This window comes from Rhinichthys klamathensis, unplaced genomic scaffold, assembly GCF_029890125.1.
Source record: "Rhinichthys klamathensis goyatoka isolate OS25496 unplaced genomic scaffold, OSU_Roscu_1.1 h1tg000040l_1, whole genome shotgun sequence".
Lineage (NCBI taxonomy): Eukaryota > Metazoa > Chordata > Actinopteri > Cypriniformes > Leuciscidae > Rhinichthys > Rhinichthys klamathensis.
In genome coordinates this window covers 10,394,978-10,411,567 of record NW_026606587.1, presented here as the reverse complement: position 1 = coordinate 10,411,567, position 16,590 = coordinate 10,394,978, and the positions used below count along the sequence as shown (strand labels likewise).

General features: G+C 38.5%; 1 protein-coding gene across 1 annotated transcript; it reads left to right on the top strand.

Annotated features, from left to right (window-relative positions):
- The first annotated feature begins 1,066 nt into the window (after positions 1-1,066).
- Positions 1,067-14,836, top strand: mfsd2al2 (major facilitator superfamily domain containing 2a-like 2). The gene is given in 18 exon segments (XM_056246484.1): positions 1,067-1,116; positions 3,145-3,224; positions 3,372-3,499; positions 4,847-4,978; positions 6,178-6,210; positions 7,482-7,577; positions 7,801-7,907; positions 9,251-9,382; positions 9,874-9,971; positions 12,142-12,343; positions 12,375-12,492; positions 12,604-12,657; positions 12,659-12,716; positions 13,877-13,935; positions 13,937-14,028; positions 14,297-14,385; positions 14,388-14,472; positions 14,722-14,836. Coding segments are annotated over 18 exon segments (1,728 nt in total).
- The last annotated feature ends 1,754 nt before the right edge of the window (positions 14,837-16,590 follow it).

Genomic DNA, 16,590 nt, shown 5'->3' with positions numbered 1-16,590 from the left:
AAACCATAGATATTCTTATGTGAGTTTTTATGTGTCACTGCGAGAGTGGGGGATGCGGGGAAGAAGTGTGTGTGTGTGTGAGAGTTCAAATGTTAATTTGCCAAGGTCCTTTGTCTCATAGACCAGTGGTCTATCTCTTCACCCAGTTTCCAGTTTTCCAGTCTTACAAACTACAACCTCAACAAAAGAAGTAGGCTACACATCTCTGTGCACCCCTTAATGCACATTTGAATCAAATGGTCTGTAAAAATCAGACCCAGCTACAGCTGTACAACTGCCCAACAGCAATACTGCTTTAAGTCAAGATACAGTTATTTATATAGCGCTTTTTACAATTCAGATTGTTTCAAAGTAGGGCTGAAACGTCGACAATAAGAAATTATCGACAAATATCTTTGTTGTCGAGTAGTCGTTTGAACTCACGTGACCAAATCTAAGGGCGTGCAATATCACGATTTGACCGCTGTGGTGCTAGAGTGTATTGAAGCCCTTTACAAATACTATTCGCTGATTTCACGCATTTCACGCAGCTGCCATTTTGAAATCGCTCCGGTGGGAAGAAAACCGGAAGTGTCGCTTTTAATCATAGGAGAGTCGCGAATTTGATGGCGTATTGTTGTTTTAATGTAGAAATTAGTTATTCTAAAAACGTACACACATTTCTTTCATACTTTAGACTATTTACAGTGAAATTCATTTATAAATAACTTTTTTTTTATTATATGTAATTCAGAAAGTAAAAAAAGAAGCAGGAACAAACTATATACATACCCTATATTGGATATTAACATCCAATAGTGTAAATCGCGGCAGCAGCTTCAGGTTGGTAGTCCAAGGCATTGTTGTCTATCTACCGGGGTTCTTCCTACCGGAGCCTCGCTTTCGATTTCAAAATGGTGGCTGCGTGAAATCAGCGTATTGCAGTAAAAGAAAAAACAGCGCGAATTATGACGGAGTGCAAACGAATCCGAACTATTACGGTTTGGTAAAGTTTCACAAAACGTCAAACCAAGAATGCTGTCGTGTGCAATACATGCTAGGTAGAACTTTTTCACGGAAGCACAACATGCATGTTGGAGCACTTAAAGAGGAAACATCCCGGCCAAAGAGGAGCCGGTGAGAATTGAGTGTTCTCCAGCTTGAGCTACGTTAACTAATTAGCGGTAAATCTCTTTATTAGAGAATGCAATACTACTAATAATAGTAATAATATTATCAATAATAATATAATTACAGTAATGTGATGATTTATTTTGCATAGAATAAAGCTTGATCGAGCTTAGGAGTCAGGGCTGTTTTTATTATTGCAACACTTAGGTTCCATCTAGTTGAATATCGGAGTCACGCCGGTATGGAGACGGATTTGTTGAGGATCAGTGCCGATGGCTGTCGTGTCTCTGAGGCCTTCACGGGGAGAGTCTAGTTGACACAATCTCTGCTGACACTTCAGGGATGCGTTCTGGTCGTGTCTAGGTGTAGGTCCACCATCTGATCTGGATACGGCCCAGATCCGGCTGACTACATCATGCGTTGTGGTCGTGTCTAGGCGCAGGTCCTCCATCTGATCTGGAGACGGCCCAGATCCAGCTGATTACAGTAAACCTTGGAATAAGCAGAAAGACCAACATAAGTGTAGATGCCATTCTTCTTATGATGTAGCGAGTACATCAGGTGTTATAGGAAGTGTTCCCGGTTCCGGCTGACCTAATTTATGCAGCCTATTAATCATTTAACTGATTTGAATAATAATAAATGTGTATGTCAGGTTAAAGAGATGTGTTTTAGTCTAGATTTAAACTGACAGAGTGTGTGCTTCCCGGACAATGTTAGGAAGACTGTTCCAGAGTTTTGGTGCTAAAAAGGGAAAGGATCTACCGCCAGCAGTCGATTTAGATATTCTAGGTATTATCAACTGGCCAGAATTTTGAGATTTCAATCGGCGTGAAGGACTATAATGCATTAAGAGCTCGCTCAAGTACTGGGGAGCTAAACCATTTAGTACTTTGTAAGTAATCAGCAATATTTTTAAAAGTATACAAATATTTTATAGGGAGCCAATGCAGTGTTGACAGAACCGGGCTAATATGGTCATACTTCCTGGTTCTGGTAAGAACTCTAGCTGCAGCGTTTTGGACCAGCTGTAGTTTGTTTATTAAGGGTGCAGGGCAACCACCCATAATAGCATTACAATAATCTAGCCTTGATATCATGAATGCATAAACTAACTGTTCCGCATTTTTCATTGAAAGCATATGTTGTACTTTAGATATATTTTTAAAATGGAAGAATGCGGTTTTACAGATACTAGAAACGTGGCTTTCAAATGAAAGATTGGTATCTAAGAGCACACACAGGTTCCTAACCGGCGACGAGGACTTGATGGAGCAGCCATCAAGTGGTAGACAGTATTATAGGTTAGTATGTGTAGAGGTTTTGGATCCAATCATTAGAAACTTTTTTTTTTTTTGCAAATACCATATCAGCTATGCAATTCCGTTAATTTCTTGAATTGGTAAGTTTCGTCAGGGCGCGAAGAAATATAGAGCTGAGTGTCATCGGCATAACAGTGAAAACTAATGTCATGCTTCCTAATGATATCTCCCAAGGGTAGCATGTACAGAGTGAACAGTACCTAGTACTGAGCCTTGTGGTACTCCATACATACATGATCGATAAGACATCTCTTCATTTACTGCTACAAACTGATAACGGTCAGACAACAGTAAATCAGAAATACCTATAGTATTTCCATGGATGCGCACACTGCGATCTGTCTTCGTCTATTTTGCCACGAGTTGATTAGTGTTCTAAGAAAGTGATAGGAAATCGCCGAACATCACAACACGTGACCATACAAGAGTGATTATTACTAATAGGCTGTCTGTCACCTATCATGTTTTAGAAATGGAAAAACATCTTGATATTACTTTTTACTCAAGGACCTTGACAGAAATGTAGTGGAATAAATAGTACGATATTTGCCTTTCAAATGTGGTGAAGTTAAAGTGAAAAGTTTTCAGAAAAAAAACAACTTAAGTACAGATACTCAAAAAGTATACTTAAGTATAGTACTCAAGTAAATGTACTTTGATACTGTCCACCTCTGGCCGAAAGAGGGTAGAATCAACACAGCGCTGACCGCAGTGTGCCGACTTCTACAACACGGCCGGATAAAGAACAGAGTGTTTTTACCTTTATCACTGATGAAAATGGTAACAGAAAAAGATAAGAGTCCAGAGACTCCTACAAATCCTTTTTAACAAGTTATTTTGTAACACATTCATATGTTGTGGATACGGAGAATCCCTCCTTCTTTTCAAACATTTGTATGCTTTTTCATTTTTAAGAGGCCAATGTCTCTCTCTTTCTGTGTCGTCACAATAAGGTGAGGCGTCCCCTCTCCAGAAAGCTGTGTTATGCGGTAGGTGGTGTACCATATCAGATGACCAACATTGCTATTGGTCTTTCTCTACATATCTTTCTGTTGGACGTAGTGCAGGTAAGAATGTCATCTGCCTTTTCTCACCTTTGGCTGAACAATAGTCCAGAGATGAATGATTTGTATGGTCATATTAATCTTTATTGCACTATCCCCTTCATTTTAAATGTTTTAACCCAAATTTGGGTCAAATATGGACAAACCCAAAAATTTACAGTTGAAAATTGAAAGTTGAAGTTGGGTACATTTTTAACCCAACATTTGGGTTTGTCCATATTTGACCCAAATTTTGGTTATCACAACCCAGCGTTGTGTAGAGTCCTTCTGTTAAAGCCCTCCTATTTTTTTTATTTTTTTAGTTTAAAGTCACCATGAAACCAAAATTGACAGTTCTTGTTTTTATGGAATATTGCAGTATTTATTATAAATGATTTATCCGTTCACATAATTATTATTTTTTTTTTTATGAATTTGCCCTTCTAATCTTTATTCAACATAACTTCCCCACCCTCTTGCAGCGACATCTCTTCTCTGATGATGCGTTTAGTGGCGCTAGGGCGGGACAAGCTGTCAATCATATGAGATCCACCAATAGCAAACCACAACCATCCAATCAATTCCTATTGGAAAAATCCAGTCTCATCCTAAAAATGTACCTGTTCGAGAAGTTTCAGTTGGATTTACTACACAATAGGAAAGAAAAGACTATCGGAAACGTCTGTTTCATGTCGACTGTTAAGTCAACATGAAACAGCATTCATAACCAATTTAATATCTATTTGAAAAAGGATATTCAATGAAAAAAAAAAGTGTAGGGCTTTATTTTATCAATCCAGAATTGATTGGATCGTGTAAGTGGCCAATACCAGAATGGCTAAAAAAATACCTAAAAAGCTACTTTGTTATTCGTTCCAATTATTTAAAAAAGCCAGTGCAGCCAAAGCGACATCAGCCGAAAAGAGAGATAATTTCAGAGGCAAGTCAGTACATTTTGATGAAAGATTACAAAAACAAACCTTTTTTTTTCTTTGGAATAATCAAGGAGGTTTATTATACATAAAGCAATTTATAAGAAATTGAAAAATATAGGTCAATTTCACACTTCTATGAACTTACAAAAAAGAATATAATATCTGTAATAACATAATGAATTTGTTGCTTTAAAAAAAAATTGGTCTGACAGCTATTGCTACTTTTGAATGCCAACAATGGAGAAAAACACTTTCTGGGTCCAGAATGTATGCACATCATAGTCTTGACCTACAGTCAGCACGATAGACCAGGAAAGAGCTCTATGCAAATAAATCCATTTCCATATCGGTTAACTTTAACTGCCAACTAAAGTTATGTCTAGGTTTTTTGAATGGAGTCATTTAATCTCAACAATCTTATCTCTGACATGGAAAGTATGCAATCCCCATATTTACCCTCATTTCTCTCTGTTTTGCTCTTGTGTGGTGTCCAGATGGAGACCCCCTCGTCGACTATATAGTGAGCAGGAGTCAGTGGACCCAAATCGGCAAGCTCCTCCCATGGTGGGTGGTACGATAAGAGGCGGAGTTTGTAACATGAGTGGTACTGTATATTTTAATTAAATATTACATAGTTTTATATTAAGATTTTTTTTTTTTTAGTGGATTCAGTGTTTAATGAGGAGTTGATTTAACCCTGTGGTGCTGCTCGTGTGGCGGTGAAAAATTACAGATTTTCTTTTCTCCATTAAATGAATGTGAAATATTTTAGTTTGATCATTTTTTTTTTAATTTAGTATTTTTAGGGGATTTTACGGTACTAAATTATATTTATGCAATAGTTGTGATCCATTCATTAGCTGTTAACCACTTTTTGAGCATAGACATGAAAATGACATTTCCAACTTGTTATAAATCTTGAATGCTTTGGAGACTTAAAGGTGCTCTAAGCGATGTCACGCGTTTTTTAGGCCAAAACTTTTTTTGTCACATACAGCAAACATCTCCTCACTATCCGCTAGCTGCCTGTCCCCTGAACACACTGTAAAGAAACACGGTCTCTGCAGACACCCCAGGCTCCACAAACGGCAACAAAAACAAACTGGGCTTACCCGCACCACGAAACATAACAAATTGTTCCAGCCAATGACCAACAAGAAGGGTTTGGGGGTGTGGTTTGGGGGGTTAGTGTGCGGATGAGGAGGAGGGAGGGTCTAGCTAGCCTCCGTTTTGTTTGACAATAGTTCGAACGTCAACAAGAAGTGACGTCAGCCAGGATCGCTTAAAGAACCTTTAAGACTTAAAGCAGCACTCAGTAAGAATTCCGTTTTTGTCAAACAGCGACCCCTAGAGTCGCTGTGGAGTACTTGTACTGTCGTGAATAGCACTCACGCAGAGATGGTTCGCGCTCACGGCCGGATCCCCTCCCCCTGTACACCGGTACCTGTTTAGTAGGATGGATGCTGTAACGAGTGGAAATAAGGTATGGCCCCTTTAAGAGCTGCGCGCACCCAACACCACATGTATATGCCGCCGGGTTATTTCTGTTTGATGCTCATTTTATCAGAATTTTATCAGATCTGTTTTTTGCCGTAAAGCAATTCGTTACCTCGCGAGACCTGATATCACCGCTCGCCGGCCCAAAGTTGCAAGGGTGGTTTTGCGGCTCACAGGCACCAGGGGGGTGCGAGACGACCACCAGTCAACACGAAATCCGTAATATAAACATTACAATGACCCCAAAGCTGTTCGGTTAAGGTAAAAAAGTTACTTAGTTCACCTTTAATTGTGGTCTCACACTAGGCAGATTATTGCTGAAGTAAAAAAAAAAAAATGAAAATGCATAAAAAACCTATTTTAAAAATTGCATATGAAATGTATCTTTTAAAACGTTTTTTACTCTAAAACTGTGAGAAAATCAAAGCCATAAATCTAAACAAGTTGTGTTCCAAATTTAAGGTTGATATCTAAAAAAAATTGCTTTCAGTAAGATTTTGTTTGGGCGCAGTATTCCAAACGTTTCCACTTGATGAAATTCGCTTCCCGTTAGTTTTCAATAGTTTCCAATTTGGTCAAGTGTGTGACCATATCTTTCCGGACTATTTAACCTTTTAGAATCATGTACATAATTTTATTTAGCACATAGCAAATGCCAAAACCTTTACCAAGTTTCGTACCGTTCCAAAGAAGTATAAAAAAATAAACAATAAAGTCCTCGACTGACCTACTACTTCTGCTGAGATTCTGAAGACGCTGGTAGGTCACGTGACAGTAACAACATATGTCTGGATAACATTTATACTACCTATATAGAGCATCATTTCGCAAAGGTTACAACGGTCGGAAAGTAAATTTCAAATATAGTAGCCTACCTACTCAGACAGCGATTTCGGACGCGACTAGTTTCAGCAGATCATTCATCTTCAATACTTGCGTGATTTAGTACAACAGCGTTCATTTCAGCATCAAACCGTTCCAGAGTTCACATGAACCGTACATGGACCACTCTTTTAATGCGGACTCGAGTACGGTTCGCCGGTGTGCACCAGAGTAGCCTACGGAAAACAGCGTTCACGTCATCCAAACGAAACTCTTACTGTACGTCAACCGAACCCGAAAGAAATGTTAGTGTGAAAGCAACCCATAGTCACCTTTAGAGGTTTACCCTGCTATAGTTTACTTCTGTTTTCCAAATGTGGAAAAAAGTCCATTTAGAACTTTACAATGAATAAATGACTGAATCGTTCATAAATGCATTAGCAAAAATAGCCTGACATTATGCTTTTAAACCCTCTGGCCTGCTTGACTGCCAAGCCTCCAGTGTAAGTGCACTATACTGTATGCGCATTTCCTGTTTGTTTTTACACTGAAGCATGAATCATAATAACTGTCTATGTTAATGAACATTATACAGTCGTACAGATGCTGTTCATAGACTCTTCAATTCGAGAGTTGAGAATGGAATGGTTGTAACGTGCAGTTTCCTGCACATGCAAGAAATGAGAAAAGTGGTTTATAATAGGGCTCTTGGTATGACTCATCTGTGTCAGTGCTGTAATTGCCACTGGTCATTCTTCCTGTGGTTTATACCTCACAATACAGTGAGCTCAGCGTTCAGAGTGCCCTGGTACCTAACCATCAGCTGTCTTTTTGAGACTTTCATGAGTGTATGACTTCCTTTCTTATTCTATCAATCTCTAACATATGCCCTGTCCTTTCCCCATGATGATTACTGGCCCAGCAAAAGCTTTTTATGTAATAGGCAAATTAGCCAACTTCCATTAGCACCACACTTGTGTTCATTATTGAGGTCAAATGGCTGTTACATCACACATCTACCCCCGCATGTCGTTCTTGACTTCTTCAAAGTGAACGTTTTGCTTCCTGCAGTGCTACAGTGTTCCATATACATCCCTCAACATGTTTCTGGGAGGAGATCAACAAGACAGAGACTCCTTGCAGAGAGAACATTTCAAACACTCATACTGAACGTCAGCGTTACAAAATCGAATTCTGTCATCATTTACTCACCCTCATGTTGTTTCAAACGTGACGTTTTTCCATGCAACACAAAAGGAGGAATTCTGAAGAAATATTATGGAAAGTGGGCATTCTTCACAAATTCATATTTTGCCTTCCACGGAAGAATCAAAGAAATTCATACGGGTTGAAACAACATGAGGATGCATTTTCCTTTTCCTTTTTTATCAAATGTTTGTTTGTGCTATGCATTTTTACGCATCTTATAATATTGTGCTATTAGCTTAGCAACATGCTAATTTTAAACTGTTGCAGTTAACTGAAACAAACTATTTAAAATCTTTTTCATTCATTAAAATATATATTAGATTAGATTTAGACAAACTAAAAAAAAAAAATTCAAATGAGATGTTTTCCAACTAAATAAAATAAAGTTGAAGTAATAAAAGAAAATGACTAAAACTAAAATAAAAATATAGCTAAATAGAAATATTTTTTAAAAACAAAAACTTGTCAAATGCACAAGAAAATGACTAAAACAAGTAATAGATAGAAAATATTCAAATAAAAGCTATTAAAACTATATAATTGTATGAATACTATGAAAGAAAAAAAGGATGTGTTAAATTGATCAAAAGTGACAGTTAAGACATTAACAATGTTTTAAAAGATTTCAAATAAATGCTATTCTTTTATACTTTCATTGATCAAAGAGGCAAGGTTTCCACAAAAATATTAAAGAGCGCCACTGTTTTCAACATTGATAATAATAAGAAATGTTTCTTGAGCAGCAGATCAGCATATTAGAATGATTTCTGAAGGATCATGTGACACTGAAGACTGGAGTAATGATGCTGAAAATTCAGCTTTGATCACAGGAATAAATTACGGTTTAAATGTGTATTCAAATTAAAACAGTTGTTTCACAATATTACAGTTTTTATTGTATTTTAAATCAAATAAATGCAACCTAGGTGTGCATAAGACACTTCTTTCGAATGCAATAACTAACACTGTTGAGAACTGATGCCATACATGCTACAATTACAAATAGCACTCAGTGGTTTGCACCAGATTTGGGGCACAGAGTTGCGACCTACATAGATGATTCCTCACAATGTTCCATTTTGGTTAGAATCCTGCAAGGCAGCTGCCCATTTAGGCAGTAGGCAGCTCACTAAATGTTGGAACAGGGCCATTATAATCTATTATTACACTGCCAAGACTGAAAAAACAGACCTAATCCTATCGCAGGATGTGTGCGATAGCGTTTCACAGAGCAATAGTTTGTATTATCGGTTGTTGTAAGGTTGTGTGCACATCTGTCTCACCCTATTTCTGTCTCTCTATCAGGGCTGAGTGTGGAGGCGTTAGCTATGCTGATGGCGACCGTGATTCAGGGTCAGGTGCTGTGGGTGTATAACAAAGACAGAGATCAAGCCTGTCTGAACGAGGACCAAGAACCGGACCTCCCACACAGCACAGCGCTGCACAAAACCATATCACAATAACACCTACACACCACACTGTGAAATACTGTGTAGGGCAACTGTTCAGACGTTACTTAGGTGTTTTACCATTTATAATTAGTGGCATTTGCTAAGGAAAGCTTAGCTTGTAATACTAAGGGATTTGAACAAAGCCATAAAGTATTTAACTTTGGGGTGTAATTTTTTGGGCTGTTTAGTGTGTGCAATTACACAATTACTTTCAATCTTTTTAACAGAATTTCTATAGGTAGTTTGCAGCCTCAGGGACAGTTAGTCTATGAGACCATGTGAAAATACACACTCTGACTAACATGTAATCCAACTTTCAACTGTTGTAATCTAGCTAAAACATTGTTTGAAAACACAGTAGGAAAAGTTCCTTATATGAGTACAGTTTAGTGCCACACTTTCATTGGGGAGGTCTTATTAATGCCCCTGTAATTTGCACCCTGAGTCTGTTTGCATATACAGTACACTTACATGTCTGTGTTTCCCAACAGAGAAATGCCTTCATGATATCAGCACTAGTCGTAAATGCACTCTTCTTTGTTTGTTGTATGGTGCTGTTCCTGGGGGTCAAAGAACAAAAACGTGTGCCGAACATTTGTGTCGAAATTATTTAATTTTTTAAAGCCGTGGTCACGCTTGACTTTGAGCACGCAACATTTATACATACACTGAAATGGTCGCAAAATGACGTCAGATTCTCCAGCGTATACATTATTCGCCATATATTGCCTAAAGATTGTAAAAATATGTAATCTGCTCCTTAAAGTTTGCGTTCTTTAAAAGGCACAATATGTACGATTAAAATATCCAATAACCACTAAAACAATGTTGTATATGTTGTTGACTTGTGTACTTATATTATCCCAAATGTTTCCTAGAGAAATCAGCTATTTTAACCAGTCTAAAATAGTAGCGTTATTTAAGGAATAATTGACAATGGGCTGTTGAATTATTAGAAAAAGAATGCACACCCGAGGTGGTAATGCGGCCATGACACGAAGAGGAGTGTGCATTCATTTTCAATAATTCAACAATTATTCCGTATATAAACTACAGTTACTACACCTCAAAACATTATTCAGATGATGTATTTCAAGACATTAGTCAGGTTTTTGTAACACTATTGTGTGGAGTAATTTCTTACGCATCTATTTCCAAGCGTTGCGAATTCCAAAAGGTAATTGTATAGCTAATAATGGAGGCTTGCGCCACTAATAGCAGACTAATGCAGTTATGAGAGAGAGAGAGAGAGAGAGAGAGAGAGAGAGTTATCAGGCGTGTGTAAATTACCTGAGTCTTTGCATCTTTCAACAGTGTTCAGCTGCAGTGTCTTTACTAATAGCAAAACTGTACGTTTATCTGCTCCAAGAACAGCGCCGTTATTACCTCGCAAGTGAGAAATGTCATGTAGCTTTTACGTTGATAAACTATCATTTTAACTATTGATAAAATCATCAGAGCAGTGCTGACAACACGTTTCTCTGCGAGTGGAAATCATTTGGCGTAGTGATATGGAACTGCCAGGAACTACTTTAGCCATACGTTTCCCTGAAAATAATTGCACACCTTAGAACGTTTGTCAACCAATCAGATTCAAACGTTCAACAGCCCCGTGGTATAAAACATAACTTTCAACACACTCAAACATATTTTTAGAATGATAGTTTTGACCAGGCAAAACAGCGTTGCATTACCCCACTATTTAAATTCAAATATGGCGTATAAGCATAATAAAAACCACAAGGTAAAATGTTCCAGGCTCTCGGGCCCGGCCTTCACCCCACAGTAATGTTAATAAAACTTTAATACTTTAGCTCATCCATGAACACGATTCCCGTCGGATTGCTTTCCATCGGCTGTGGAGGTGAAGACGACAACTCCCTCGATTCCACGCTCCTTCACAGCGCCATCAAGCTACGCCTTCGATGTTGTTTTAAATAAGTGACCTCTAGTGGCGAAACTTACATACTGTGCCTTTAATTCAGCTAAAAGGTCACCCTAGGGCATATCAATCTTTGGTCACACTTTAGATCAAGGTCCAATTCTCACTATTAACTAACTATTAACTACAACTTTTGCCTCAATAAACTCATAATTACGGCTTATAACTATTTTGTGAGGTAGTTGTTAAGTTTAGGTATTGGGTAAGATTAGGAATGTAGAAGAAAGTCATGCAGATTAAGGCATTACTATGTGCTTTAGAAGTACTAATAAACAGCCAATATCCTTGTAATATGCATGCTAATAAGCAACTAGTTAATAGTGAGAACTGGATTATGTGTTACCCAATCTTCTATTGGTCTTCATGTGATAAAACTTTGCAGGTCAGAATTCAACTATCTTGAACTTTGGAACGCAGTGAAGACTATAAAGAGCAGCTTGAGCTTGTGTTTCCTGTCTCTCGCATTCGTATGCATAATGTAAGTCAATGGAATGAAAAGTGTAGTGTGACCACACCTTCATTTCGAAGAATGTTTTGTATATATATTTTTTTTGTTCTGTTTTGCATGATTCCTTGATCATACATCTGAGCTTGAGGGTTTGATGACCAACATTTAATAATGATAACTTTATGGCAGACTACATTTTAAACATGTTTGTGAGCCAAACAATATGTGTTTGAACTCTATAGGGAATTTATTGTTTACGAATAAAATCCCACCAAACTAGCTCTTAACTCTATACCAGTTCGGTGTCGAATTTCATTGCTGATGTAATGATGTATTGTTGTATCTCACTCTGGCTCCTGTAGTGCCTCACAGTGTTCACATGCACACTACATACCTGAATGCTTTGACGAAGCTCACTGGCCATCTGTCATACCAGTGTCTTGTCCTCGGCTTCCTCTTCTCCAGCTTTTCAGGTTGGATCTCTAATTAACCTATAAAGTACATGGAAAATCAGAACTAGAACAAAAATGTCATGTTGACATGCAATCATATCAAGAGTATTTGATTGAAATTGTATGTGGTAAATAACAAAAACCTACCTTCTGTATTGTATAAATCGACTCTTATGTATGGCCGCAACCATATCAGTGCCAATGTGGCAGATGACACTGGTGAAGCCGAGCATGAAAACTGAACTTTTTATAGGTCTACCTGTAAGTTTCCTCTGATGGTGATGGTGAGGAGACCATACACAATGATTCTGGTGATGTTTTGGTGACATATACTGATCTATCTATATGTTCTTTGCCTGTGTTTCTCCGTAGTTCCTCATACCAGCTCTGATAGTCTTGGTTGCCATGCCAGAGAACTTTCCAGTTGTACATGGTCATGTGTGTTTTGGTTGGAGCTAGTTTAGCTGCACAGTTCTTGTTACCATGGGGAGTAACAATAAGACCTTCACGCTGTTCATCTCTGCTAATCAGGCCAGCATCCTCCACCATGGAGAGTTTAGCACTTGCCGATTTATCAGCAAATCTTACTTTAAAGGGTTAGTTCACCCATTAATTACTCACCCTCATGTCAATCCAAACCCGTAAGACATTCGTTCATCTTCTGAACACAAATGAAGATATTTTTGATGAAATCAGAACCAGGATTTCATCAACCAATCATAGGCAGCAACGTCATTGCAACTTTCCAGGCCATTGCAACTTTTCAAAGTAGTAAAGACAATGTTAAAATAGTCTACATGAGACTACAGTGGTTCAACCTTAATGTTATGAAGTGACGAGAATACTTTTTGTGCACAAAAAAACCCCACACAAAAATAACAACTTTATTCAACAATTTCTTCTCTTCTGTGTCATTCTCCTACGCTGTTGACGTAGTGTAAACAGTGCAGCGCTTCCGGGTTGTACGTCAGAACGTCGCCTCACTATTGGCCGACGCTGCTCACGTGAGCAGCACAACGCATGCGTGTGATGCTGACGCAGGAGCCGGCCAATAGTGAGGCGACGTTCTGACGTACAAGCACTGGACATTGTTTACTACGGGAATAGTAGTATTTCACTGTCTGATAATATTTGAAAAAAATTGTCTGGTAAAAAACAAACTAATGTGGTGTAACCAACAGTCATGTGAAACTAACATGAATTCAAAATTCTAAGAACTTGGCACACTTATTTTAAAGTAGATTTTGAAAGATTTTTAAGATTTTACCTTTTTCTTTATCTTGAACACTTTTATTCGTCATCGGTCCAGATCGGCACTGCTTGTGCTAAGGATAAATCAATGATAACTCAAATCTTGTTGAGGAGAGGTGTGTGCTATTACTTTTATAAGCAAACAGACATACAATCTTGCCTGCTGAGTGATAAAATGGATGACAAAATCTCATAGATTTACACACAAGTAAAGATCAGAATATTATATAGACTGGAAGGTCTGAACTTCGGCCAGTACGCAAAAGCAACACCCTGGAAACCACACCAAAACCCCCTACCACTACTAAAAACCAATCAGGACACCCTAACAACCAGCCTAAACACTTTTAGTGGTTGGGAGTTTTGCACGGGGAAGCACCTCCTAGTTTGGTCAGGTCAATGCTGCGAGATGTAGTGGATGAGTTTGCTGTTCAGACCCCCTCCTGCGGGGGCCCGGGGCCTGGAGCCCTAGCTTTTTTCATGCTCGAGGTTTTGCATCAAGCTCGGAGGAGGTCTGTCTGCTGGCATCTCCACTGTGACACTGCAGTGAGTCAGCACACGCTCTCTCCGAGCTAAGTAAAGCCTGATTTAATGTGGCAGTCTGTCAGTTTTTAAAAACATTGTGGACTCTGGGCCTAAGTACAAAGGCTCAAGTACAATTGTTCACGCTCTATGTCCTGCAAGTTTTTAAATATTGTCAGGCAAGAATGTTTGAGCAAAACAATGCTTCTGTTTGCAGTAGTTCAGCCCTTTTTATGGAAGTCCAAAATGTTCACATTGAAATGTTTACACAGAGCAATGTGTTTTGTTGAAGCTTTACAGGATATAAAGCAGGTGCATGTAGTCATGCGGATTGAATCATCTTGGCACTGAAACTGCTTTTGGTCCCCATACCGATCACCTTTTGCTGGTGGGTTTAGTGTTTTTCTATCTGTACCCAATCAATGAAGCACATCAGAAGAAGATTCAACAAGATCTCGGACACACAAGGTAAGATGTACTAGTGTCATCCAATGTCTACCCAGAATGTTTTGCTAATGTTCCCATTAAGTTTTGAAAACATAATTTCTTATTAATTCTTATTCTTATTTCTGAATGTTCTCTGAATGTTTAAAACTTCCACGTGTCGGAAACGAAAAGCGTTACGAATCAGAATTTCCGCTCCGAATCTTCCTCAGCACTTGATGCACTGTGATACGAAGAGGCACAATGGCGTTGTTTTTTCCGTATCAATTCCAGCGGGAGTCCTCATCCTTTTGAAGTGCAGAAAGGTGGATTTGCAATGTCGACAAAACGAACAAAACTCTACCAGGCTTCAGCTGCAACTAAAGTGTTTGAGGGAGGGTCAAAGTAGACGTTGTGCGAGGGCAGCCGATGAAGACCATAGGCTGGAAATTGGAATTATGCTAATTGTTACATAGGTATGTAACAGGAAGTGAGACTGGAATTACTGACGACTTGTTTCGGCAGTTCAGAATCGATTCTTTCTTTTAGGAGACAATAACTTTAATCGCCGTACCATACACTTTCATTTTTAAAACTTTGCCGAGGTTTTACATTTACAAACAGCTATATAACACACTGCATGGAAAGTATTTTTTGAAAAAAACATAATTGGGGCAGTTTGAAAATGTTAGACGAATGTCGAGCTAAAACATCCTCCATGAACGACGTATAAATAATGTTTTTGTGGGAACATTTGAAGAACATTATTAAAGACCAGGTAACTTTAAACAAACATTATATTTACGTTACTGGAAGAATGTTTGTTTAAAACTTTCAGTGCCTTTGCCAGAATGTTAGCTAAAGTTCTGAGAACGTTACCTGTTAGCGGAGTAAATCTGATAAGATTTATTAATGTTTTCTTTCGTTTTTTGGGGTCTAACAGTGCCACACTTCCACAAAGTGCCACAAGTTAACTAATCCATGGGTCCAGTCAGAGTTTCATCTTCAAATCAAAGCCTAGAATAACATCACATCTTTATGCAAACTAATCTGTCTCTCAAGCAAAAAATTCTTCAGAATCATCTCATCAAAAACACTGCAAGACAAGTGCTGATTTACATGTCAGGATGTTGAGTTTCAAGTCAACAAACCAATTTCATAAATCTAGAGCTTACCCAACATCATCACAACAACAAACACTGAACAAAATTATAAACGCAACACTTTTGTTTTTGCCCCCATTTTTCATGAGCTGAACTCAAAGATCTAAGACTTTTTCTATGTACACAAAAGGCCTATTTCTCTCAAATATTGTTCACAAATCTGTCTAAATCTGTGTTAGTGAGCACTTCTCCTTTGCCGAGATAATCCATCCACCTCACAGGTGTGGCATATCAAGATGCTGATTAGACAGTATGATTATTGCACAGGTGTGCCTTAGGCTGGCCTCAATAAAAGGCAACTCTAAAATGTGCAGTTTTATCACACAGATGCCACAGATGTCGCAAGTTTTGAGGGAGCGTGCAATTGGCACGCTGACTGCAGGAATGTCCACCAGAGCTGTTGCCCTTAAATTGAATGTTCAAAGGCGTTTCAGAGAACTTGGCAGTACATACAACCGGCCTCACAACCGCAGACAACGTGTAACCACACCAGCCCAAGACCTCCACATCCAGCATCTTCACCTCCAAGATCGTCTGAGACCAGCCACCCGGACAGCTGCTGCAACAATCAGTTTGCATAACCAAATAATTTTTTGCAAAAACTGTCAGAAACCGTCTCAGGGAAGCTCATCTACATGCTCGTCGTCCTCATCGGGGTCTCGGTGGGGTTATGGCAGGCCTATGTTATGGACAATGAACACTGGTGCATTTTATTGATGGCATTTTGAATGCACAGAGATACCGTGACGAGATCCTGAGGCCCATTTTTGTGCCATTCATATGTCTGTCCCCCCCCCCTTTTTTTTTTAATTTGTTGATGAATTTGTTCTGTTTTAAAATTTTGTTATTAAAACAATTTAAATTCTAAAGTAATATCACACTGTTGTTCTGAATATCAGCACTGTGATTCGCTTGTAGGCATGATGACGTCTATAATCACAGCAGTTCTGATATTCAGTAGCCTACTACAGATAGCCAATAAGTAATTTACATTGTAGAC